General features: G+C 57.4%; 2 protein-coding genes across 3 annotated transcripts in view; one reads left to right on the forward strand and one right to left on the reverse strand.

Annotated features, from left to right (window-relative positions):
- Positions 1–248: 248 nt before the first annotated feature.
- On the forward strand, positions 249–10,137 carry AMN (amnion associated transmembrane protein; the record flags this gene model as incomplete). The annotated part of the gene is made up of 12 exons (XM_079701359.1): positions 249–291; positions 1,115–1,233; positions 1,338–1,382; positions 7,781–7,868; positions 8,010–8,227; positions 8,397–8,534; positions 8,727–8,835; positions 8,958–9,040; positions 9,232–9,409; positions 9,498–9,687; positions 9,777–9,870; positions 9,945–10,137. The coding sequence occupies 12 exons, from the start codon at positions 249–251 to the stop codon at positions 10,035–10,037; spliced, it is 1,398 nt and encodes a 465-aa protein (XP_079557485.1). The 3' UTR covers positions 10,038–10,137.
- Positions 10,138–13,503: 3,366 nt separating this feature from the next.
- Positions 13,504–26,689, reverse strand: part of CDC42BPB (CDC42 binding protein kinase beta) — a gene marked incomplete at both ends in the record, with an annotated part of 111,250 nt that continues 98,064 nt past the window's right edge. For both annotated transcript variants that reach the window (XM_079699261.1, XM_079699260.1), the window contains 10 exons: positions 13,504–13,635; positions 19,752–19,822; positions 19,929–20,034; positions 20,468–20,585; positions 20,665–20,782; positions 20,903–20,987; positions 21,072–21,169; positions 23,987–24,583; positions 25,589–25,651; positions 25,779–25,995. In XM_079699261.1, coding sequence (XP_079555387.1) covers positions 13,504–13,635; positions 19,752–19,822; positions 19,929–20,034; positions 20,468–20,585; positions 20,665–20,782; positions 20,903–20,987; positions 21,072–21,169; positions 23,987–24,583; positions 25,589–25,651; positions 25,779–25,995 — 1,605 coding nt within the window. The remainder of the gene's footprint in view (positions 13,636–19,751; positions 19,823–19,928; positions 20,035–20,467; positions 20,586–20,664; positions 20,783–20,902; positions 20,988–21,071; positions 21,170–23,986; positions 24,584–25,588; positions 25,652–25,778; positions 25,996–26,689) is intronic.

Here is a 26,689-nt window from a genome sequence, read left to right on the forward strand (position 1 = left end):
CGCCCCCAACACACCCGCTATTTTGGGCAAGTCGGTCCGACAAGCGCCCAAGGTCCTCAGGTCCTGGAGGGCTGAGTGTGTAGGAGGGAGGGGGGCGGGGCCGGCGCCTCCGAGGGGCCTAAGGGTCTCTGCAGGCGGGTCTGGAAGTAAATGTGTAACCTTCCCCGGCCGCCCCGGCCCCTCCCCGCCCGGTCACGTGGGCCCCGCGGGGCAAAGTCTCCGGTCGGAGACGCGGAAGCCCGGGAGAGATGGGCGCGCCGGGCCGGGTCCTGCTGTGGCTGCAGCTCCTCGGTAAGGGGTGGGGGCGAGGGGGGGACGTGACACACCTGGAGGCCAAGGGCCCCCGAGGGGCGGGCGGCGGGAGCTTGAGGGGCTGCGAAACCCGGCCGGGCCTCCAGGTCCCTCCGCGCTCAGCGCCGGCCGGCGGTGCGGGAGGCGAGGAGCCCGGGCCAGACCTACGCCCGGACCGCGCCTGCCCTCGGGCGCTTGTCCGCCTTCGACGTGGGCACCGCCCCGGTCCCCTCCCGAAGCGCCGCCGCCGGCCTCCGTCCTCCCGGCCCCGAGGGTGCCGCGGACCCTCCCCGTCGCACCCAGGCCGGCGCGTGTCCTCGGGGCCGGCCCCCAACCCCCGGGAACTTTAAAAACTGCAGCCCCATCCCTGTTCCCCTCTCTTAAGCCCCTCGCGGCCCCCTCAGGACTCAGCTCCAGTTCAGAGCCCGTCTGGACGGGTCCTGCGGCGCACCCCCCCCCCCCCCCCCCGCCAGCACCTTCTACGTGGCAGAGGCCTCAGCTGCCCCATTCGCCTCCGTCCCTTGGTCGTCGCCATCCTTGCCTGGCCCGGTCCTCGGCTCCAGCGCGGGGCGAACTGGGGGCGGGCTAGGAGGCGATCTTGGCGGGCGTCCCGGAGGAGGGCACGTTTGAGCGGGCTCTGCAGATCCTGTAGGAGTTCATCAGGGAGCGTTGTGGCCAGGCTCCTGCAGGGTCTGGTCCGACGCCGGGAGCGGGAGCGGCGAGGGCCTGTCTGGGCGAAGTCGTCCTCCCTGGGCCACTAGGGCGTCTGGGCGGGAACCCCGGATGCCGCGGGCCCAGGAGCACTCAGTCGACCCCTCCCCAGCGCTGACGCGGGCCGCCTACAAATTCTGGGTCCCCAACACCGACTTCGACACCGCCGCCAACTGGAGCCGGAACCGGACCCCGTGCGCGGGCGCCGCCGTCGAGTTCCCCGCGGACAAGGTGCCTGGCCCCCACTGCTGGGGCCGGGGTGGGGACCAGCGTGGTCCGGGCCCACTGGGAGCCCAAGGGTGGGGCCTGCTCGCTGATGCCGCTTCTGCCTGCAGATGGTGTCAGTCCTGGTGCGCGAAGGTCACAGCATCTCGGACATGGTGAGGCCGGGTGGCAAATGGGCGCCAGGTCGGTGGGGGGCTGGTGGGTCCCGCCGGGGTCAGTTCCATGCCCCTTTCTTGCCTCCTGACCGGCCTGCACTCGCGTGGGGGACCCCGCAGTCCACTGGCCGTCAGCGTCTGGAGGGGCTTCGGGAAGGTTCGGGACCCACATGGGAGTGGGGGACGCCGGTCCTACAATCCCAGCCCAGGCTATGCCCCAGCTTTGTTGGGGGGTGTGGAGGGCGCCTCTTATCCCCACTGCCCTCTGCCTCTGGCCCCTGCCGCCCCCCGTAGTCTATCTTCTCCAAGGTTTGCTCTGGGAAGGGCCCCGCTCCCCACCCCACCACAGCCTTTCCCTGTCCTGGTGCCTCAAACTCCACCAGCAGAACTCGAGGGGACTTTTTTCTCAAACTGCTGCACAGTGTGAGTCCAGGGTGGGGGTCCCCTCACCCGGAGGCCGCTGGACTCTGTGGGTGAATAGGGGCAGTCCGGGGGCCCAGGCCTGGGACTGAATCTCTTGCCCAGATGCAGGATCTGGGGACCCCTTATTTCCACTTGGAGGCAGCTCGGTTAATTGATGGTTTTCAAAAGCGGCATTAATTCTGGGAGCCTGGCGCCACGTGGGGCAGGGCTGTGGGCGCAGTGGAGCCCCGCCCTCACCTGCAGCCTGGGAAGGGGGCATGGGGCAGGATGGCCCCGTCCCCGCAGATCCGGGGTCGGGATGTCTTTCCCACATTTGTCCAACCCAAAGACGAAGGTGCGGAGGGAGCAGTGGTGAGGAGGAGGTGACAGCAGAGCCGGGAGGTAGGGGCGCAGCAGCTGCACCGAGGGGACCCGCCTCCGCAGTCCTGGTAACCGTGGCAACCAGGCGGCGGCCTGGAGCGAGCAGGAACCCGCGGGCGGAGGACTCAGCTGCGGCGGAGGGTGCCGGGACCTGGGGGCTCCTCCTGGCTGACTTCGTCACTTTGATGGTCTCCTTTGGAAGAGCCTGGGGATCCTAAAAGACACAACATTCGTTCATTCATTGTTCGTTTATCGGGCCCCTCCGTCCGCCCCTTCCTTCCCGCCGCCCAGACGCGAGCCCTCCCCCCGGCCAGAGGCTTCCGCGCGTCTGTGCCCCTGCGCACGGCCCCGTGGGCCTCTCCGCCCCCCTCCCCTGCCTCTCCTCCGCTCCGCGGGGTCAGCTCCCGGAGGACCCGGGTGGGAAATGACCAGGGGCCCAGGGACAGGGGGCCGAACGGACCCAGCGCTGCCTGAGGCCCCGCCCACCCCCAATGCACGCGGGTCCGCAGCGTTGTCGGCTGCTGAGATGTCGCCCTAGTAACAGGCACAGCGACTGTCAGTGATTTCACTTGCTTTTCTCTCGGTTTGGAACTTCTCTCCCTGGGAATTTTCTCTTCCTGAACCTTCTCCCCGCCCATTTCTACCCTTAGCCCAGGTTTCTTGTTTGGGGGGAAATCTCCTATTTTCTACCCATTCATGATTGTTGAGATACTGCAAGTGTCTTCTCACTGTGGACTTTGCCTGAGTTTCCCTTTGCTGATCGGAAACCCCCATTAATCTATCGAATGCAAAATCTGTTGCCTTATAACTGTGTTTTTAGTGTTTTGTTTAAGCATCTTTTTCCTGCTTCTCAGTCACAACCATAATCAACTATATATTCTGTCTATTAAGTCAGGGCTTTGCCATCAGGGGCACGTGGCCGAGTGGGGCACTGGCTAGGGAACCAGGCGTATTTTTTCCTCCTTGGAATGAGCCCAGTTTCCCATGAATGTCCTCCTCCAAACCAGCAGCCTTGCCCCCTGGCTTTGTGGCTGTGTGGTCACTGTTCATCAGCTGCCCGGTGAGGGCTGTCTCTGAGCTTTCCCTGCAGTTCCTTTGATCTTTTTGCCCGTTCTCCTGCCGGCACCACACTGTCCCCACTCTGAGGCTCTGCGAGTTGTCTTAATGTCCCACTGGGTAACTTGCCTTCTTCACCCCCCTGTTACAAGGTTGACTAGCTCTTTGTGGATCTGATTGTTGCAGAGAGATTATAGTGTAGGTTTATCAGGTAACAACAGCACCACCACCAAAACCCTGGAATTTGATTGGGTATGAATGATACCTTTATACAAGCAAGTCATCCATTCAAGAGCGTGGATTTTCTCTCCAGATATTTCAGATCGTTGGTCATAAAACTCTTTACTAGAGTCTTAAAACGGTCCACATGAGGTTTTGTGTAGTATCGGTTAATTTATAAATACTTTATAGTTTGGTTTCTATTGTGAATGGGGCCCTATTTTTAAGAATTATATTTTCTATTTGGTTATCTTTGTAAATAATGACCGTTGTTCCTCTTCTCTTCCAGTCCTAACTCCTTTTTTATATATATATAAATTTATGTATTTATTTATCTATTTTTGGCTGCGTGTGGCCTTTGTTTCTGCGAACGGGCTTTCTCTAGTTGCGGCGAGCGGGGGCTACTCTTCGTTGCGGTGCGCAGGCTTCTCATTGCAGTGGCTTCTCTTGTTGTGGAGCACGGGCTCTAGGTGTGCAGGCTTCAGTAGTTGTGGTGCACGGGCTTAGTTGCTCTGCAGCATGTGGGATCTTCCTGGACCAGGGCTCAAACCCGTGTCCCCTGCATTGGCAGGCAGATTCTTAACCACTGCGCCACCAGGGAAGCCCCCCTAACTCCTTTATTTCTTTTTCTTTCCTTGTAGCAATGTCCAGGGCCTCTACCCCTATGTTAAACAAAAGTGACAAAATTAGGCATCCTTGTCCTGTTCCAACATGAAGAGAAGTCACGTCAGGTTTCTCCATTGAGTGTAATGTTTGCTGTAGGGTTTTGTATGTAAACTTTATTTAATTGTGGAAATTCTAATCTATTTCTAGTTTGCTAGAAGCTTTAAAAAATCATAAATATGTTGTTGAACTTTTCAGTTTTTTTTTTCCTACATCCATTGAGATGTAATTTCCCCCTGCCTCCTTTAGCCTATTAGTGAGGTTTTCTGAGGTTGAACCGTCCTGGTAAGACTGATGTCCTCCTGGCACCTTCCTTCAGGTGCAGGTCAAAGTGCGCCACTTCTTCAAGACACTTGACTTCTGTCATACTGATTTTGCTGGCACAAGACTCTCCACTACCATCTGCTGGGACACCATCGTACATACTGCAGGGAAGTCGTGATGGGAGCATTTCCTATCCCTTCCTTCCTGCCTTCTTGGGACATGAACCCTATGATCGCCATGTATTTTTAAAATACATTATTGGATCCAGTCAGCTAATATTTTATTTAGGATCTTTGCATTTGCATTTATAACTCAACTGAGCCTATAATCTTTCTTCTTTTGTATTGTCCTTAATTTGGCTTTGGAATCCCACTTATACTGGCCCCATAAAATGGGCTGACAATTTTCACTCTTTTTCTGTTTTCCAGAACAACTTCCTGTAAGAAGAAGTTAAATTTTCCTTGAGGGTTTAGTATACCTCACCTATAAAAAACACTTGGACTGGGAATTTAGGGAACAGGAGGTCTTTGACTAACATTTAAAACTCTTTGGACTTCCCTGGTGGCGCAGTGGTTAAGAATCCGCCTGCCAATGCAGGGGACATGGGTTCGAGCCCTGGTCTGGGAAGATCCCACATGCCGCGGAGCAACTAAGCCCGTGCGCTACAACTACTGAGCCTGCACGCTAGAGCCCGCGAGCCACAACGACTGAGCCTGCGTGCCACAACTACTGAAGCCCGTGCACCTAGAGCCTGTGCTCTGTAACGAGAAGCCACTACTGCAGTGAGAAACCCGTGCACCGCAACAAAGAGTAGCCCCAGCTTCGCAACTAGAGAAAGCCCGCGCACAGCAACAAAGACCCAACGCAGCCATAAATAAATAAATAAATAAAATTTGAAAACAAAAACAAAAAAAACTCTTTAGGGACTTCCGTGGCAGTCCAGTGGGGTTAAGACTCCGTGCTCCCACAGCAGGGGGCGTGGGTTCTCAGGTTCGTGGGTTCATCCCTGGTCAAGGAACGAAGATCCCATATGCCACACGGTGTTGCCAAACAAACAAACAAACCTTTAATGCTTACTTGTCTATTCAAATTCTCTATTGCTTTTTTTTTTTTTTTTTTTGCGGTACGCAGACCTCTCACTGTTGTGGCCTCTCCTGTCGCGGAGCACAGGCTCTGGACGCGCAGGCTCAGTGGCCATGGCTCACAGGCCCAGCCGCTCTGAGGCATGTGGGATCCTCTCGGACCGGGGCACGAACCCGTGTCCCCTGCATCGGCAGGCGGACTCTCAACCACTGCGCCACCAGGGAAGCCCTATTGCTTCTTTTTTAAAAAAATATTTTTCTTTATTGTTTTGGCTGCGTTGGGTCCTAGTTGTGGCACACGGGCTCTTCGTTGCAGCATGTGGGCTTCTCTCTAGTTGTGGCGTGAGGGTTTTCTCTCTCTTGTTGAGGCACGTGAACTCAATAGTTGTGGCTCACGGGCTTAGCTGCTCTGCGGCATGTGGGATCTTAGTTCCCCGACCAGGGATCGAACCCACACCCCCTGCATTGGACGGTGGATTCTTTACCACGGACCTCCAGGGAAGTCTCTCTATTGCTTCTTGCATCAATTTTAATATTTTAAAATTTTCTAGAAATTGGTATATTTCCTCCAGGTTTTCAAGTTAGTCAGTCCTGATTTCTTAATCTTTTCAATACCTGTATCTTCCCTCGAACAGGTAAGTTCTTTACTGTATGTCCGTGCCCTTGTGGTCTCCCCGTCCCCCATCACATTTTAGTCCTAGATTTAAACAGTTATTAAGAGACAACAATAAGCTTCATCAAAGTATTTCATCACCCTACTTCCCATATCTCTTCTCAGCTTCTGGATTTCTTTCCTTCTTACTTTCTCCTGGCATGTTTTCAGGGCAGGTCTTTGTGTGGCAATCATTCTGAAGTCTTTTAGGCTTAAAGGTATTTTTTATTATCTTTTAATATATGTAACATACTATTCTGGAGTTCAGGGCGGGTTCCTGCCCACTGGTGGGCAGGGCTGTGTCTAGGGGCGTGTCTAGAGGTGGCTGCAGACTCCAGAAGTCTTCTGGCAGCCTGTTCTGTCATATGCATGCATTGTTGTTGCTGAGAAACCCGATTCCTGAGTTTTTTCCTTCCTGGGTGATCTGTTCTTTCCCTCTGCCGCTTTTAGAATGTTCTCTTCGTCTTTGATATTCATGAACATAGTGTTCTGTGATTTTCCTTATTTGGCATTCAACGAGACCTTTCAATCCGAGGTTTCCCAGCTTTCTTCAAATATGGAAATTTCATCTTCATTGTTTTTCAGATATTCCCCGCCCCCCGACCCTTGTATCTGAATGTCGGTGCTTCAGTGTTGGGCGGACTCCCATCTCTCCTGGTTCCTCCCGCTCAGCCCTTTCCTGCTGTCTTTCAGCTATGACATTTATCATATAGTATGTACATCTCCCGCTTTGGTTCTTTTGAAAACCGAGTTCTTGTTCATGCTTCACACTGCTAGTACCCACCTCCCCCTCCTGAGGCGCATCGTGTCCGTCTGTCCATGTCTCGCCCCTGGCGCCTACAGGTGGGTTTGCCTTGCTGTCACAGTGCTGCACCCTCAGCTGTGGAGGTAGTTGGCCTGTGACCTTGAATCTCCCCATTGTCAGCCTCTTGGTCAGGCCCAGTGCTTGGGGGACTGACGAGCAGGCCCTGCCGAGCAAGTTGGGATGCAAGGCGGGGCCCTGGGTGGATGTCCCCTGAGACGTTGAACCCCCGTGACCCCTGCACTGAGGGTGACCCCTGGTCCGACCCTCACCTTCAACCCCAACCCTGGCGGGGTCAAGGAGGAGGGACGGGGTCCTGGGGCTTGGAGCGGTGGTGGTGGGGGCGGGCCAGTCAGTCCTCCTCCTCCTCCTGGGCTTCCCCGCTGTCCTATTTCCTCTGACATCTGAGGCCTGGGCTTCTGTGCTGAAGGGGCTGCCCAGGCTGAGGGGGGGACAGGTGGCTCCAAGGCCCCACTACCGTCCCCGCTGCCTCTGGCACCCGCTTCCCCACCTGTAGCCCGTCCCCTCCCTCACAGGCTCAGGGCTGACTCCAGAGTCCCCAGCAGCTTGGCTTCCTGGAACCTAGGAGCCCTTGGGCTGTCGTTTTTCAGGGGTGACAGGGGAGGGCAGTGGCCCTGACAAGAGTCCCCAGGCCCCCGGGACCTGTCACTCCCAGGCCTCAGGCAGCTCCTTGCTCCTTGGCTTGCAGTCCTACTCCCTGCGGCCCATCTGACCTTCAGGCTCTGACCTCGCCTGCTCACTCTTGTGGTCTAGATTCTTCTGCCCAGGGACAGGGAGACCGGGGGTGGGCGCCGAGTGGGACCCTCTGATGCCCCAGTCCACCGCGCGGCGCCGCCTCAGCCTGCGTTTCCTACAGCTCTTGCCGCTGGACGGGGAATTCGTCCTGGCCTCAGGAGCTGGATTCAGCGCCCTGGACACCGGCTTGCACCTGGACTGTAGCACAGGTGAGGGGGCGGGCCAGGGGCAGGGCTTCGAGGGGGCGCGTTCGTGGGTGGGGCCTGGAGGGGACGGCGAGGTCTGCGTTGGAGCGTGGCCGGGTTGGAGGGCGCGTTCTGGGCGGAGCTCAGGGTCGCGCGCTCGCCCAGGCGGCCCCGCGCTCTTCCGCGACCCCGACCGCTTCTGCTGGCACGACCCGCGCCTGTGGCGCTCCGGAGACGCGGCGCACGGTCTCTTCTCCGTGGACGCCGAGCGCGTGCCCTGCAGCTACGACGACGTCGTCTTCCCGTCCGACGCCTCCTTCCGGGTGGGTCTCGGCCCGGGCGCCGGCACGGTGCGCGTCCGCAGCGTCCGGGCTCTGGGCCAGGTGAGCCGGGCGCGCGGGGCGGGGCGGGGGCTGGGGTCTCAGCTCGGCGCCTTTGCCCGTCAGTGCCGCTCGCCGGAGCGCCTCCCACCCTGTTAGCCCGGTGGCTTCCGAGCATTCAGGTGCTGTCTCGTCCTCGGGCTGGCTCCGGTGGTTACCCGGCCACCTGCAGACGTTCACGCGCGACGAGGACCTGGCTGCTTTCCTGGCGTCCCGCGCGGGCCGCCTGCGCTTCCACGGGCCGGGCGCGCTGAGCGTGGGCCCCGAGGCCTGCGCGGACCAGTCGGGCTGCGTCTGCGGCCACGCCGAGGTGAGGGCGGCCCGCAGCGGGGTGGCTGGGGCACCGCACGGCTGGGCCCGGCTCTGCGCCGGAGGTCGGAACTGTGCCAGGGGCCGCCGCGCCCCGCCGTCTCTGGCCCGCTCGCCTCCCGGGGCGCGTGGCCCTCTCCCTGCCGTCTGCTCCTCGCCGTCTCCGCGCTGACCGCCGCTTCTCCGCTTCCAGGTGCAGCCGTGGATCTGCGCAGCACTGCTCCAGCCCCTGGGTGGCCGCTGCCCCCAGGCTGCCTGCCGAGACCCCCTCCGGCCGGAAGGGCAGTGCTGCGACCTCTGCGGTGAGCGCCCCGCCCGGCCCCTGCTAGCTAGGACGGCTTGGCCACCCTGGCTCGCCCCCAGCCTCAGTTTCCCTGTCGGGCCCGGACCCGCGGTGCTGACCCTCACCTGCCTGCTTCTTCAGGAGCCATCGTATCGCTGACCCATGGCCCGGCCTTTGACCTGCAGCGGTACCGGGCGCGGCTGCTGCACGCCTTCCTGGCCCTGGTAATGGGGCCGGGCCCCTGCCCTTCCGCAGCCCCGGTCTGGGACCACCCTCTCCGCAGGGATCCCCGGGCTCCACTCCGCCTCCTCACTGAGGCGTCCACTCTCCGCCTGTTCACCGTTTGTCCCTGCCCCCAACGTTCCCGCAGGGCCGAGGGGTGGAGTCCCCGGGCCAACTCTGTGCCCCTCTCCAGCCCCAGTATCAGGGGCTGCAAATGGCCGTGTCCAAGGTTCCGCGCCAGCCCCGGCTCCGCGAAGCCTCAGGCGCGAAGGCGGACACGGAGATCCAGGTGGTGCTGGTGGAGACCGGCCCCGAGACCGGCGGCGCGGGGCGCCTAGCCCGGGCCCTCCTGGCGGACATCGCGGAGCACGGTAACCGCGGGCGCCCCCTTCCCAGCCCCGCCCCTCTGCCCCGCCCCGCTCTGCGCGGGGCCGACTGAGCCGGCGCCCTCCATTGCAGGCGAAGCCCTCGGGGTCCTATCGGCGGCAGCTCGAGAGTCGGGCGCGCCCCTTGTGGGCGGCTCGACGGCGGGGCTGAACGCGCCGGGGCCGCGCGCGGGGCTGGCGGGCGGCCTGGCGGCTGCGCTGCTCCTATTACCGCTGGCGCTGCTGGCGGGGGCGCTGCTGCTGCGCCGCGCGGGGAGGCTCAGGTACGCGGGGCGGGGCCGCGGGGCGGGGCCTCGGCGCTCAGGTGCGCGGCGCTCAGGCACGCAGGGCTCACGCGCGTCCCTACCTCCAGGTGGAAGAGGCGCGACGAGGTGGACCCCGCGCCGTCTGGGGCGCCCGTGGGCTTCCACAACCCTGTGTTCTACGCGGCGGACCCGGCGGAGGCGGTGAGGGGGCCCCCGGGGGCGGGGGTGTGGGACTGACTTCCCGCGGCCGGATCCCTGACTCCGCGCTCCCGCAGCTCCCCGCCCCGCAGCCGGACGTCGGGAGCTCCAGCCGCAGCTACTTTGTTAATCCGCTCTTTGGCGAAGCCGAGGCTGAGGCCGAGGCCTGAGCGGCCGCGGAACTGTTCCCCCCGCCGGCGTCGCAGGCCCTGCGGGATACCCCACCCTCCGCTGGCCAAGGGCAGGGTGGCCTTGCTCAATAAAGGGCTTTCCCGCGCCTGCGGTCAGCCGTGGACACACTGCTTCCTGCGTTGCCACCCCTGTGCCCCTGCCTGGTGGGATGGCGAGGGGTGGTCCTCAGAGCCTGTGCCGGCTGGCGCCTGGCCACCCGCCCAGGGCAGTCCTGGGTACTACCTGTAGGCTGGGGCGGTCTGAGGCTTCTGGTCTGCGAGGTTCCACCCAGAATTAGGAGGGGGCTGCCCCGGCTCTGGAGGAGCCCATGGAGGAAGCCCCTAAGGCTAGGGAGGGGACTGAAACAGGAGGGGGCGGTGAGGGTGGAGAAGTGGGCTGCCAGGTGCTCCCCTACCTCATGCCAAGCTGCTCAGGCCCAGGGCCAGCCAGGTGGACCTGGACTTCCGGCAGGCTGGGCTGCCCGGAGGAGCGGTCGGTCCCAGGGGTCTGCTGGGGGCAGGGGCCAGTGGTGGAGCGTGTCAGGGAGCTGGCAGGTGCGTCCTGCTGGGTGGGGGCTGTTCGATGTCCATCGCTGCAGGGCCAGGCCTCGCCCTCCCCCTTCTGAGGGCAGCTCTGACCTGGAGGGTGGGTGTCGGGACTGAGCCGCTCTGAGTAGGACACTCACTTGGTAGGTGCTTGATGGGGCAGCAGTGGGACGGTGGATCGTGTGTGTGTGTGTGTGTGTGTGTGTGTGTGTGTGTGTGTGTGTGTGTGTGTGTGTGTGTAAAGTTGTACTGACAGATGCCCAGCTTGAACTGTCAGGGAGGGACACTTCTGTGTAAGCAGCATCTGAAAACATCACCCCTCCCTCCCCCCACAAGGGTGACCACCTGCGAGCCTCTAACAGTGACTTTGCTTGTAAGTTTCCGGCACTCGGGAAGCCGTGCTCTGTGGCCAGTATCCTGCCTGTGACGCTCACCCACGTTGTGGGTGGTCGTTACTCCTGGTGCTGTGTAGCTGTTGCAATAGCTAATATTTCATTTAAAAAACGACTGACACTTCAGCGCCCGTGTTTCAGACCTGTGAGAGGTGCTCCCCTCACGTGGGGCGGACGTCAAATGGAGGGAGGGCCAGTGTCCAATCCCATCACCTCTGACCCCGAGGCCCCGGCTGCCCGCTACCCCACGTGGCCGCTTACCACTGGCCTATGCTCGCTTCTCAGTTTTCCAGGTGCTGTGATTTCAGTCAGTTGTCTCTGCCTGTGCTTTGGGTGGTCCCCTTACAGGGACAGGTGGGAGGATTGTGTCTGCTCCTAAAGTTTGCTATGCTCCTTCCCCAGCTGTGACCACGGAGGCCCACAGTGAGACGGGCCTGGGTCCCTGCCGGCCGGCGGGGCTGTTTTGGCTGCGGAGCCCAGGCCATGCTGACTGGCGGAGCCGCAAGGGTGCCCAGGCCGCTCCCCAAGCATCACCTGCCAGGCACCCGGCGGCCGCTGTCTGTGCTCTACTGTATCCTCACACCACCCTCTCCGGCAGGTGCCGTCACCGCCCGCACGTTACCAGGAGCTTACTGGAGGTCAGAGCAAATGATGAAACCTAACTCACCGCAGGCTGCTCCCCGCGCTGGGGGCCAGAGCCCCCAGTGTGGCCACCCATCCAGCCCAGCCTCCCCATGAGCTCCCCCCTCCTGGGGGTGGTCTTCCCCACCCTACCCCCCGGGGCTGCTGAAGGGCCAGCGTGCGTCTGTCCCATGCAGCTTCCCTCCCGGGGCGTTGCTCTGCCTTGCGGGCTCATGGGCACATCGCCCTTTCCCAGCACTGGGGTCCCCAGTGCAGCAGCCGGCCCCGCCCTGCTCCGGCCCTGGAGGGCACCTGCTGCCCATCATCTGCCTGTCCTGGCACGGACACTTGGCCAGACGGCCCCCCATCTCCAGCCAGTGGCCCACCCCTGACCCTGCCTACCATGGTGCAGGGTGTCCCCAGGAGGCCCCCATCGTGACATTGGCAGGGAAGAGGTCCCAGCTCTGGTGGCTGGTTCCTGCCACGTGGACACAAACCTTTAGCATGGACCCCACCTGAGCAAATGACCAAGAATGGCTTCCACAGGCAAGACGGTGCTTTCCAGCACAGGGCGCTACTGGGGTGGGGGGCGCCCAGACACCGGGTGACAGGTGGTCACATTCAGACAAACCACTGAGAACTTTAAAATTGCCGTCTTCTGCTTTATTGACAGGTAAATTGTTCAAAAAAATGTTCTCACGATTCAATAATTACAAAGACTCAGACTTACATTAAAAAAGTAAAAACCAGAACCCCCAGCAGGTGCCAGCCCCAGCAGAAGGCCCAGGGGGCGGGCAGGCGGGTGCTGGGCGTGGGACACACACAGGCAGGCCACGGTGCCCAGGTCACTCAGTGCCGACTCAAGGTAAGTGCACGTCTTCAACAGCGATGCCACCGAGAACGTCAACCGGCGGGAGAACAGGGAGAAGCCCAGTGGGGCAAGTTAACCGCAAGCCTTTACAGAGACAGACAGGAGGCTGCCTGATGCTCACAAACGCTGCAGGGAAGGCAGGCAGATACACGCGGGCGCTGCGGGCTGGCCCACCGGGCGGAGTGTGGTGGTGAGTCTACACGATCCGGAAGGGTACTAATCACGGGGCTCCATGCAGGGCGGGGATCCTGGCACCTGCCGCGGGGCTACCCGGGGCTCTGGCCTCTTCTCGGCCCGCAGGCCTCGGGGCCCGGGTGCACGACACTCACTGGTTTTACAGCAGGAGGCAGAGCTGTGGAAGCGAGCAGGAAACGGAGCACAGCTGACTTCACAGTAGTAGATACGGGTGACACTTCTTGGTTGTGACCAGAAACGGACTGACACACACGAGGGACCAGGACAGGGCAGGCTTCACTCGAATGGGCCTCTGTCCATGGCTACAAGGTCGGCAGAAGGACTTCTGCATCTGACTATGTAATGGCTAACTGAATAAAAAGGCCACAAACTAAGCTCCACTTTCCTCTGTCTTCAAAACTCTAGGGACACTGGGAATGATATACAACTTCCTACTATTCTCCTAAGGTCCTAGGAAATGGTTTCAGGGAACAGGGAACAGACGCGGCACCGAGGCCGTCCCGAGCTGCCTGCTTCCTGCAGAGCCCCCCGGGCACCACTGGGGTCTGCAGGAGGCTAGCGTCACAGGCCCCCCACGCTGCCTCAGCTGGTTCTGGGCAGGAGGGGCCGCAGGCGGTCCTTCGTGTGCAAACGGGGAACAGCTGTGCAGATGAGATCAGGCCTACCGCCTCGGTGCGGCATCAAACCAACCATGATTATAATAAAGTATTTTCTTCATCTCCGTATCTACAAATCGATTCTACATTTCCTTGGACAACACTGGAGGGTCAGCTCAGTCTTGGCACTACTACACTAGAGGCCACCTGGGCCCCCCCGGCCCTGTTGCGGTGAGCCGGCAGCTTCAGGCATCGCAGGACGGCTGCTCCAGGCCTTCAAGGGGGAGCTGGCTCCTGTGGGGGGAGTTGGGGCTTGGTGGGCCGCTGGGGTTGGAGCTGTTCGATGGAGTCGAGTGTTTGGTGGAATCCGAATCAGGCTGTGAAGACAAAGAGGGACAGCATGAGAACCATGGCCCTGGGCCTGTGGAGGTGATGCTGCCTGGGCAGGTGCAGCCCCTACTGGCTCCATTCTTGTTAGGAGAGCACACTCTTTGCAAGCCTGTCACGTGGTCCTTGCTGGTGAGAGATCATAAACCAAGGCCCAACCCCACAAATGACTCAGTAACTATTACAAAAAGGAGCAACTCCGCAGTGAAGAAACCAGACAGCATGGCAACCAAGCAGTCAGAGGTCACAGACGTGAAGCTCTTTCATGATAAAAGCATGAGGAACAGAGAGGATCTTTCTCAACAGGACACAGGGTGCCGTGAGCAGCCCACAGCTGACTTCACACCCAGTGGTGAAAGGCACAGCCCCCGCTCGGAGCAGGAGCCAGACCAGGGTGCTGCTTTCACTGCCGCTATTCAACACTGTGCTACAAGTTCCAGCCAGGGCAAGAAAAAATGGCATCCAAGCTGGAAAGGAAGAAGTAAAAGCATCTCTATTCACAGCTGACATGACTGTACAGATAGAAAGTCCTAAAGAACTCCACAAAGAACAAATTCAGTAAAGTTGCAGGGTACGAGATCAACATACAAAAATCAGTTGTGTTTCTATACATCAGCAATGAACAATGTGAAAAGGAAATTAAGAAAATAATTCCATTTACAATAGCATCCAAAAGGATAAAATACAGCTAGGAATAAATTTAACCAAGAAGGTGAAAGATCTGTATACTGAGACTATAAAACATTGCCGAAAGAAATGAAAGACCACCTAAATAAACAGAAAGGCATCCTATGTTCATGGATTGGAAGACTACTGTAAAGACAGCAATATGCCCCAAAATGATCAACCTACAGATTCAATGCAATCTTTACTGAAATTCCAATGGACTTTTGGGGGGAGGGGCAGAAATGGAAAAGCCAATCCTCAAATTCATACAGAATTGCAAAGGACTCAAGAATAGTGAAAACAATACTAAGAAAAAGTGGGAGGACTCACACTTCCCAAACTTACTACTTCAAAATGTACTACAAAGCAACAGTAATCAAATACAGCGTGGTAGTATTAATATAAAGACCAATGCAATAGAATTGAGAGTCCAGAAATGTATCTATAAACCTGTGGTCAACGGATTTTTAACAAGGGTGCCAAGACCATTCAATGGGGGAAGGAACAAATGGTGCTGGATATTCACCTGCAAAAGAATTAAACTAGACCCCTACCTCACACCACACACAAAAACTAGCTCAAAATGTAAAGAAGACCTAAACAAAAGCTAAAACCATAAAACTCTTAAGAAGAAAACAGGACTAAATCTTCATAACCTTGAATTTGGCAATGGATTCTTAGATATAACATCAAAAGCATAAGCAACAAAAGAAAAAAACAGAAAAACTGGACTTCACCAAAATTAGAAACTTTTGTGCACTGAAAGACATAGAGAATTGTGAAAAGACAATCCAAAGAACGTGAAAAAAATATTTGCAAATCACATATCTGATAAGGGTCTGGTATCCCTTTTTTTTTTGGCTGTGCCACACCACACAACTATGGGATCTTAGTTCCCAGACCAGGGATGGAACCCGGGCCACAGCACTGAAAATGCCAAGTCCCAACCACTGGACCCCCAGGGAATTCCCTATCCATATCATATAAAAATCTCTTACAACCCAACAACAAAAAGACAAATAATCCAATTTAAAAATGGGCAAAAGACCTGAATAGACATTTCTCCAAAGAAGGTATACAAATGGCCAATAAGCCCATGAAAAAGATGCTCAACATCACTAATCATTAGGGAAATGAAAACCAAAACCACAATGAGATACAACTTCACACCTGCTAGGATGGCTATTGAAAAAAAATTTTCTTGTAAGAAAAAAAATAAGTGTTGGCCAAGATGTGGACTCAACCCTTGTACATTGCTGGTGGGAATGTAAAATGGTACAGCTGCTGTGGTTCCTCAAAAAGTTAAAAGTAGAGCCACCATATGACCCAGCAATCCCACTCCTAGGTACATACCCCAGAGAAGTGAAAACACATACTCAAACAAATACATGCATGCAGATGTTCCTAGTGCACTATTCCTAACAACCAATGAGCACGTAAGATGTGGTCCATCTATCCACTGGACTATTTGGCAATAAAAAGAAACACCTTACTGATACATGCAACAACATGGATGAACCTTGAAAACATGATGCTGAGTGAAAGGAGCCAGAGACAAAAGGCCATGTACTGTCTGATTCATTCCACTTATATGAAATGCCCAGAACAGGCAAATCCACAGGTTGTTAAGACTGGTGGTAGCCAGGAGCTGGGGGGAGGCAGGAACTGAGGAGAAACTGCTCAGTGGGTGGGGGTTTTATCTTGCAGTGATGGAAGTGTTCTGAGTAGACAGAGCTGGTGGTTGTACAACACTGTGAATATACTGAACAGCCACTGAACTGTTGACTTCTTTAATTTTTGGCTGCATTGGGTCTTCGTTGCTGCACGCAGGCTTTCTCTAGTTGCGGCGAGCGGGGGCTATTCTTCGTTGAGGTGCGCGGGCTTCTCACTGCGGTGGCTTCTCTTGTTGTGGAGCATAGGCTCTAGGCACATGGGCTTCAGCAGTTGTGGCACGTGGGCTCAGTAGTTGTGGCTCAGGGCTCCAGAGCACAGGCTCAGTAGTTGTGGCTCACGGGCTTAGTTGCCCCACGGAATGTGGGATCTTCCTGGACCAGGGATTGAACCCGTGTCCCCTGCATTGGCAGGCGGGTCCTTAACCACTGAACCACCAGGGAAGTCCGAATTGTTGACTTTTAAATGGTTACTTTCTGTTATGTGAGTTTCACTTAAATAAACTAAAAAGAGGAACAAACAGGTCAGTACAGGACAAACAGATGCCATGTGCCTCAAGATGCAACACCCCAAGAAGGACACCACGTCCTGTGTGCCGTACTCCATCGTGGGACACACAACCCAAATCTCAAAAGACAAGGAAACGTCAAGACACCCAAACTGAGGAGCGTTCTAGAAAATAAAGGATGTGCTCTCTGTCAGACACGCTGAGGGCCTGTTCCAGAGTAAAGGGGCCAAAGAGATGAGGCAGCTAAATGCCACGCGTGCTTGGGGACTGGGTCCTGCACCAGCAAAGGTGCTTAAGGACATTATGGGGACACGCAGGTGGCTTCATCAGTGTGGCAGCTGCACCGTGGTCACGTGAGGGAACAGCCTTGCTCTCAGATAAAAGGCACGATGTGTGCAGTCAGGAAAAAAAATGTGTGCATGTGTGCATGCACACTCACACACACTTGTTTGTTGGTCCCTGGGGAGAACCGGGTGGCTGGGAGACAGGTGCGGGGCCTTTTCACTGTTTACCCAATTCAAAAAATCAGACAAGCCTTGACTGAGGAACGTTTTGCAAAAAAAAAACGGCACTTTTTGTAAACAAACTGCACAGTAGACTGAAGACTAAAGAGACGCACCTACTAAACGCAGCGCGCGGCCCTGGCTGGATTCTAGGTTTAGGAACAGGACGTCGCCGGGCAGCGGGGAGACGCTGAGGGAGGTGCGGGATAAGTACTTAGGGGTGGGTAATACTGCAACTCACTTTCTGCTGGTTCCTCCCCAAAAACCCAAATGGGGAAGATGGGTTAGGTACAGCTATGTGGGTTATTCACTCTACTATTCTTGCAACTTTCCTGGAAGTTTGAAATTTTTCAAAACGGATAGTTGCAGGGAAAATAATAAGAAAAAAACCCCCAGAAGATCTACCTCTCTAGCCATCAACCTCAGGCCCTTTTAAGGGAGGCCTATGAAACCTTCCAGGAAAAGAAAACCCCTGTATGATGGCAACTAAGAGATCCGGATTTCCTAAGCCAGAGTTGAGGCTGGTGCAGCCCTGAAGACAGGTGAAAGAGAGCAGCTCAGAAAAGGTGGCACAGATAACTTCACTGATAAACACAGATGGAAAAACTGGCATCAAAATGTTCACCAACTGAATCTCACTGTCCCACGTTAAGAGGATTATATTTTATGCACAATGGCAACAGGAACCTTGGAATGCTTAAGAATTAACTTATTAGCCACCAACACGCGCAACCTGCAAGAGGGAACCCATCAAGGGGAGCGACGTGCAGTGTTCCTACACAGGGAAGGTCAGGATGGTGAGCAGCCCCCAAATTAATCTACAAATCCAACACAATCCCAGCGAAAAGCTCAACACAATTTTCACTTTTTTTAGATTATGATGGAGTCAACAAGCTCCATAATCTAAAAAAAATTTTAATTTATTTTTGGCTGCGTTGGGTCTCCGTTGCTGCACGTGGGCTTTCTCTAGTTGCGGCGTGTGGGCTTCTCATTGCGGTGGCTTCTCTGTTGCAGAGCAGGGGCTCTAGGCGCGTGGGCTCAGTAGCTGTGGCTCTCGGGGTCTAGAGCACAAGCTCAGTAGTTGCCCCACGGCATGTGTGATCTTCCCGGACCAGGGCTCAAACCCGTGTCCCCTGCATTGGCAGGCGGATTCTTAACCACTGCGCCACCAGGGAAGCCCCTAAAAATATTTTAAAATTTATTTTAAAATTTATTTGAAGGAGAAGCTAAGAAAGTGTTTTGAAAAGTGGGAATGAAGGGATGTGCTCTACCGGCTCTCAGGTTACAGGTGGTGCAGCGGAGGCTCCAGGAATAGAGACACATAAACAAAGGAATTCAACAAATAATAAAGGGTAACACTTCAAGTTGGAAGGAAGAAGTGGTGCAGGGCCAGCGTGTCATGTACCTTAGAAAGAAAGCAGCTCAGGTCCTTGCGCACACACACACACGCTAAGACACACTTACACACTCACTCTCACACCCCCTCACACTTTCATGACGTAATGACAAACAGAAAACCCTACCAAGCTCTCAGACTACAAGAGAATGTTTATCTTAATAAAAAGATAAAGACTAGACTGTACGAGAATTAGAATTTTCTGTATGACAATGCCCTTACAATTAAAGACAAAATTAAAAAATCAGCGATAAGGGGAAAAGTACCTGCAACAGATTAACACCCACAATCTATGAAGAGTTTCTATAAACGAGTAAGAGGAAAGCATGGTGACTCAAGAGAAGACGGGTAAAGGGCGCAAAGGTGGACCCAGAGCAAGCAGCAACCGATCCACACCTGAAAAGCCAACCAAGCCAGGAAGGTGAGGAGCACGTGACGCGAAGCCCTTCTGGTTTCTGCTGTCAGCTCAGCAGCCCCCGTGAGTACGTGCTGTCGGTGCCGGGGCTATTAGAACAGCCAGCGCACCCAGCCTCTCTCCTCCTTCCCACAAAAGTGCTGCTGGGGCACAGCACTCAGGCTGCCATTCCTCCCATCCTCCTCCCCCACCACACACACAGGGAACCAAGGACACTGCCACCAGGAGCCGGGTCTGAAAGCCCAAGAACACCTGAGCCAGGGATGCCCCCACCTGGCCCCCCACACTCCGATCCCAGGGGGCTGTCAGAGGAGGAGAGAGAGGGCAAGACGCGTGAGGCCACCTGTGCTTTAAAAGGAACGTGCCTGCTGACGCGTTACAGCCACGTGCATAAAACTACACGGAAGGGTCTAGACGGGAGAAGCCTTCCTGCACTTTTCACAGGAGGGCTTTCATCTCTCAGCTGTGCACGGTGACGCCCACCCGCAGTCAGTGCCCAGGAGGAGAGCCGGGCCCAGCAGCTCCCTTGGCCCCCCTCCTGATGCCTCCTGAGCTCTCGGCGGCATCCTCCCAGGGCTGGCCCAGCCTCAGGCGACCCCGGCTGGGGGCAAGGGACCAGGTGACTCGGGAGCAGGGCCCGGAAGGAGGCCCGGCACCAGGCCGCAGAGGCCTCAGTCTCCCTGAGGCCATGACCTGGAGGCGAGAATCCACGTCTTTCTCCCGACACACTCACAGCCACAGGGTCCAACTCCTCCCTCCTCCCGGCCTTGGCTCAGCCTGGGCAGTCATGAGTGGGGGGCTCCTGGGGGCTGGTGACCACTGAGGCCCTACATGGCCGCTCCAGGGGAGATGGAGTCTCTTTCTCCAAAGAACAGCTGCTCCGAGTCTCCTGCACGTGTGGAGCTGCAGACCCCAGGCCTTGTCCCTTGTAATTGGGCAAGTCTTACCTCTTTGTCAAAGTCCTGGTCGGGATCAGACATACTTCTTAGAGGCATAGCCACGCCGGGCTCAGATCCACCTATGGAACACAGGCAGCCATCGATCATCTTGGGGAAAACAGTTCAGAGACGAACTGAAAGCGTGGAGTCCCAGCATCCAGGCCCCGCCCCGGGCGCCCCTGGTACCTGATGAGGGCCACGAGATGTAAGGCTTGTTCTTGGGCGGAGGCTGGCGGGACAGGCTGGCGGAAGCAGGGCCGGGCCTCTCCTCCTGGGAGGGGGGCAGGGCGCTCTGGGCAGAGAGAACAGCATGTCAGCACGTGAGCACGCCCTGGGGGAGCACAGCCGGGCCCCAGGCAGAGCGCGCAGGCCAAGCGCAAAGTCTGCAGCACGAGCAGGCCGGGGCCCTGGGCCTCGACAGGCAAAACGAGCTGGGAAGGACCTCTGGACAGTGGCAACAGGTCAGTTTTGAGTTAAGAATTGGCAATAGTGGCTTTAGGCCAAGTCAAATTCTACAGAAAACACATTTTTTAAGTAAAAAAAAAAACAACCCACAAAGTATGCTACGTACCCATACTCAAATGTTTTAGCAATCACTGTTGACAGCTATTTCTCACAAACCCCTAACAGACTGAGATGGTGACAGACACCTCAGGGGCACACAGGCAGGGGCCACAGGGGAGCCGGGGTGGGGGGAGGGCAGGGGACAGCACCCGCGGGCTCACCAGAGGCAGGTCCATGAGCACCTGCATCCCGTCGCCCGGGCCCATGTGGGCCACGTGGTTGAAGTTGGTGGGGTTGGAGATCATCTTGGATCTCAGCTCCGGGTCTCTGAGCATCTCTCTGGGGGAAGGAAACACCGTGAGGTTCGGGAAGGCGTCGGGGTCCCCCGGGCCCAGCACAGCCCCAGCCAGGCGCCTACCGTCGCTGCTGCAGCCTCTCCTCCTCCGGCACCTTGAAGACAAACCGCCTTTTGCTTCTGGTCCGCAGCATCTGCTTCCTGCTGTTGTCAGAGGTGTCGGGCACGCTGAGAGCCGCTCCTGTAGGACAAGGAAAGGCCGCTGTGGCTCCGTGGGGCCGGGGGGAGGGCCACGTGGCCGCCGACTCCCAGGCAGGCCCCCTCCAGCCCCCGTCCTCCGCTCCCCCCGAGAAGGGCTCACCCGAGAACTTGCTCTTGAAGTAGATCAGGCGGGGAGGCTCGCAGTTGAGGAGGTTGAGGCTGCCCTCCGAGTTCAGTGGCCGGATCTGCGTTGGAAACCAGAGAGGGAGGCTGGCTGCTGGCGGGGAGGGGGGCGGCCGGGGGAGGGGCCGGGCACCGCCGGGCCTTACCCTGCGCAGGCCGACCGTCTGGACCCACTCCATGGTGCGTACGTCGAAGACATCCACGCCGTACTCGCTGTAGACCGTGACGTGCGCGGGGCTGCAACCTGGCGCACACGGAGCACAGCGGTGAGCCCGGGGCCCCCCCAGTGCTGGGGGCCGCCCGCCCCGCGTGGGGTGCAACGGCCCAGGCCGCAGGGGCCCTGCCCCTCACTCTAGAGGGAACCTTCACTTCAAGGTTCAGACAAACACAACGGACGTCTGAACGCTTTACCTCCACTCCTGCAACTAAACAGCATTTCAATACCATCGCCACAGGTGCCAAAGGTGACCTGTTTAAACACCTGGCTTCCCCTTTAGCTTTCTTATACAACTACTGCAGAAGCCTGTCACTTCAGGCTCAACCCACCTGAAATCCAGGCAGGGGCCCAACGTCCTGTTTCTTAAGGCAAATCCCTTCTTTCAGAGATGCCAAAAGGTCAGATTTCTGGGTAAATATTTAAAATCTCCACCCAGAGACTACTGCTGGGCTCTGGGCAAGGGTGCTGGCTTACTCTGGAGCTGCTTTCAGGCAGCCCTCCTATAAGCGGGTCTGAACACACACGCAGTAAAACGACAATTATTCTCCTGCGATGAGCTGGGGAGTTGGTGCTGTCTTTCCCTTTCCCCGCTAAGGGATGGGACATCGTCAGGTCGTGACAGAAAACCCTCCCAGCGAACCAGACGTGTGAGACCGAGGACTGGTGGCCCTGTGGCACCCGAAGTTTAAGGGGCCTTTCCCACGTTTAGGACAGCGGTAAAAAAATATCTGAACTATCTGAGTTAGAGAAAGCAGCAGTGGAGGCTGCATCCGCCATCCTGCCAGGGGAGGCGCGAGGCTGGGGTCCCAGCACGCTGACTGTCATCACAGCCTCGCCCGGGCTGGCACGCAGAGCTGGCAGGGGGCTCTGGCTCAGCCCTGGTTCCTGGTCCTTCTACCTTCCAGGGTTACTCTTCCTCATGTTACACTTATCTGAAGATGAATTTCTAAAAAGCGTCTGCTATTACAGACTCCAATGGGCTCTCTGATCACACCCGTTCTTCTGAACACAAAAAAGAAAATACAACAGGGTTTAGGAAACAGACAAAAGATGCTGGAACCAGTCACCAGACTGTCCCAGAAGTGACATCTCAGACAAACCATGAGGCCTTCTTTTTGAGTGCCACATGCAAAAAAGATGGTCAGAGAAACCAGAGGGCCCTGAGGTAACTCAGAGGACCTTCCCCCACGTGGGGGCTTCTGGGGCAGCTCTTCTTACTTGTGAGCACGTGGGGCTTCATCTGCAGGGAGCCAGGAGAGATCTGTGCGTACGACTTACTGATAAAGTGATAAACTGAGATGTCCAGTCTAAAGAAAAATTTAAACTAAAAAGTTAAATCAGTGGAGAGAACATGGGCCGTGAAGTCTGACAGATCCGAGTCTGAAGCCAGCCTCTGCTGTGTGGTTTGTGCAGGTCACCTCACCTCGTGGCCCTCAGGGTCCTCCTTGGTAGGATGGGACTGATTAACGCGACCCCCTGGCCACGCCCCCCAATTAACAGGAGGGGGGGAAGAACACATGCACGCTCGGATGGGGCTTGGGACAAGCAGGCAACAAACACTTGTAGTTCTCCATCCTCAAAGTTACTGAATTACTTTTTGCCAGCTCTACAACTGACTTGGCATCTGTACTGTGCATGGAGGTGAGACGAGAGCACAAAGGTGGGGAGAGCTGGACTCAGAGGAGAACGCGGGAACCTCGGGCGTCCCCCCCAGGTCACCCACGGTCAAGATTACAGAACACGGCACTCAGTGACCTGCACCCTGTCGGACGTTACCGGGTGGTCGAGGCTGTTCCTGCACTGGCCGCCCATGAAGACCGGCGGGTGCGGCAGGGAGAGACCAGGAGGAGCAGCGCCAGGGCCAGGCCTTGGCCCCTCCTGCCGGCTCTGGCTGCCTGCACGGCACCCCAGGCCCTGGCCAAGGGCTAACAAGGCCGGGACACGTCCCGCGAGCCTCCGCCGGCTAAAGGCTGGCAGCTCCCCTCACGGGCGGGGCTCCTGGTCCCAGCGCCTTGGCTGTTCTGCCAGCTTGGCGAAGCCAGCAACGAGGCAGCCACAGGACTGTACCTTTAGGTAATTAAGGAGAGACCGAGCTCCCCCTCCCACCCCCACAACCCCGGCCCCCGGCAGCTTGGAATCAACGTGTGCCCTGCGGCTGCCCACTCACGCCTCGTCCCTCGGGCCTTCGGGTGTCACGATGCAGCCCACCTGCTACGCCCTATATCGAGTGAGTAGAATTCGAGGTTTGGGGTCTTTAAAAAGTGCTCAGACAGCAGGCCCAGCAGGAAGTGCCCCCCGTGGAGTGCGGACTCCAAGGCCTCGTGCCCAGCGCTGTCGTCCCCGCAGAAGGACACTTAACTGAGCCGATTAAGCAACAACTGTTCTCCAGAACAGCTCCTACCCCTTGGAACAATATTTGTCCCAAGAGGAACTCTGACCTGGACATCAGAACTGAGTATTTTCTGGTCACTGGAAACCTTTAGCTTGTTTTCATCACCGTGTAAGTTTATACATCATCACGAAGAACATCTTTTAAAACGTAAAACAGTGCAGGTCCTGTCTTCCCTTGGCCTCGCCTTCCCCCAGGGAGACCAGCCGTCTCCGTCGGGCTCCTGGGCTGAGGGGCCCCCGCAGGGCCCGTGGGAGAGGAGGGCAAGCCCACTCCAACAGGCCCGGGGTGTGGCAGTGGGACCACCCTGCCCCCCCGGCAGCAAGCCGCGGGGGCCCACCTCTCACGACTACTCAGCTAAGGGAGCTAGAGGACAAACCAAAGCAAATAGGACACATGCTGACCGGCGATGCAACAGCGGCAACGGGGTATGGCAACAGAAAACATATACATACTACAGGCAACGGGCGCCGCAGGCCACATGAGCTCCTGCGTGCGTGACCTCCGACCTTGTGGGTCCACGTACAGTCCCATGTGGCTGAAGCAAAGCAGGTACTCCTCACTTTTGAGCTCCACAGCACAAAGGGCATCAAAAGCCTGCTGTGAGAGGAACGCAAGCGAGGGGTCATGGGGATTTACCAGGGTTAGAGCCTGCCCATCTCCCCGGGTGCTCAACAGAGAGAACCCGGAAGGGTAGCCAACACAGAGCCTGTCCTTGACCACGGCCATCCACTGTACATTGCCAGGGGCCACAAGCTCGCTGAACTTCCTGTGGAAAGGCTTAGTTCTCTGCATCTCATAGCAAAGCACCAGCCGCTTCACCGCCACGAACAGGCAGGTGGGGCCGCCCGTCTTCAGCGTCCCGGTCGCCACAAGCTGGCAGCCTTTTGTCTCCGGAAGCTTCACGTCCACGCTGCTCTCCACGCCGTCGAAGGAGGACCACGGACACAGGTGCACGTGGTGGTTCCGGCCGCAGACGAGGACGGCGACTCTCTCTTTGGGGGCGAGCTCGATCTGGTACACTTTCTTGTAGTCGGCCACGCGGACGATCACTGCAGGATGGGGGTGAGAGCGTGAGGCCAGGGCCTCTGCTCGCGCCCCACCAGGAGCGCCCCCTCCTCGTCACCTCACACCCCTCCCCGGCACCAGGGCCCTGGCTGGGAGGTGCCAAGGGCAGTGAGGCCCTGCGTGGGTGGATCTGGACGCCCTTCCAGCTCATCCCTGAACCCTGGAACCACGTTTGGAAAACAAAAAAAACCTCACTGGATCCTTGGATAAACTCGCTGAAGGCTCCCACCTGCTCACTGGGCCCCCAGACCAACCCAGGGCCCTTGATACCCTAACTGGGGCAGGGCCTCCACTCGGGCTCTGAGCGAGAGCCGCGGGTCTGGACCCCGAGGGACAAACAGCCCGCGGCAGCAGCCACCATCCCAAGGCCACATGTGTTCACCCTTCTTCCACTGTGCCAGTGTGCCGGGACCCCAGGCCCATCAGGAAGGGACCACCGCCACCTCGGGGCAACTCCCTATTCCTTGGGGAGGCGCCCAGAGCTGGGCCCAGGGCGGTGAAGTGGGGAGACTTGGGGGTACTTTTGCTTTTTCTTCTGGGAAGAATGCAAGGTCAAAATTTGAAGCAAAGGAAGGCGAGCTTTGGTAAGGCCTCGGTGCGCCCAGGAATTAAGGAAGCATCTCTCCTCCTGGGAAGCTCTCCCTGCCCCGACTCCCTGCTCAGTCCTCTCCCTGAGGGGCCTAATAGACACGGCAGTCAGCTTACCACCAGCCCTCGAGGCTGGTCTCTGCGTTTCACTGGACCCGCCGGGTGGGCCCTGTCCACAGCCTTCGGGGCTGGGGGACACGAGGCAGACAGTTACTGACCATCTGTCTTATTTGTGGCGCGTTCTTCTTCTCAGCCGCTGGCCTTTCCCTTTCTTTATAAAGCTCTCGGACGCGGTGACTTACTGCTCTCACCCAGGGGATCCGTCTTAACCCTACACGTTGCCACCGCTGACCCCGCGCGTGTGGCGCTAAGCAGGCGACCTGAGCGCCCGGCTCACTCACCATCCCGGGTCACCTCTATGACGTAGAGCCCTTCCTCAAGGCCGACGGCGATCCTGTCCCCGTCTGCGAACAACGTAAAGCGGTCAGTACTGGCGCACGGGCCGTCTGCTTCCAAAGCGGCGGAGAAACTACCAGTTCAAATGGGCCACACCGCTGAGCCCGCAGGTGGCCGGGACGCAGAGAAACGCACCCAGGATGGCGGCCGTGAGGACGGCCTTGATGAGGGGCAGCGAGCTGTCGTAGGCCTCCTGCGGGACGTGCACCACCAGGTTCCTCAGGCGGTTCTTGTGGAGGATGGCCTGCAGGCCTTCCAGGATCCCCACCCACTTCCTCTTTTCGTTCTCATTTTCCGTCAGAATGAGCAGCGAGCTGGTCTTAGAAGGTGTACCTAAGAGAGAAGCCGTCACCTTCACGACGAAAAACAAAACAGACAGAGAAGAGCTGTAAGACAACCGGACACACCGAACCGACGCCACGCGGCCTGCAGGCGTGAGAGCGGGGGCTGCTGCCCAGAGAGCTCGCCTCCGCGGGCCGCCGGGGTCCTGGTCCAGCCACCCGCGGGCCGCGACAGCCCAGCTCTCACACGGCGCCCGCAGCCTGGCCTCACCAGAGCTCAGGTGACTCGGCTCTGGCCAGAACTGCGATTCACTGTTCACTCGAAAGCCGCCTTCTTGAATGCTCTGATCACAACTGAGAAACACGCTCTCAGAACATGTCGAGGGACAACAGGATCTCAAACAAACGACCTCCCTGTAGGTGCCCCCAGACACTTACCGGGACACGGGACAGCCTTAGCTGCTACAAATCATCCTTTAGGCACACAATGATGGGAGCTCTCTGTATCGTATACAGAGACAGTTTCTGAAGAGATGTGATTTAACAGAAAGTGATCCATAGACTTGGTTTTGTGGTCAACCAAATTTCTCTGTACTTATAAAAATTCCCTGTGGAGGGGGATCCACAATCTTCTAGAAGCTTCCTGATGCCACAGCATCTAACACTAGCTCAGCAGGGGACACTCCAACTCAGCCAGCAAGACAGCTGATAAGCAACGTCTACTAATTTTTTCCCGGCTTTGCTCCAGTTAATGGCCAACAAGTC

This window comes from Hyperoodon ampullatus (genome assembly GCF_949752795.1).
Source record: "Hyperoodon ampullatus genome assembly, chromosome: 3".
In the NCBI taxonomy this organism is placed as follows: Eukaryota; Metazoa; Chordata; class Mammalia; order Artiodactyla; family Ziphiidae; genus Hyperoodon; species Hyperoodon ampullatus.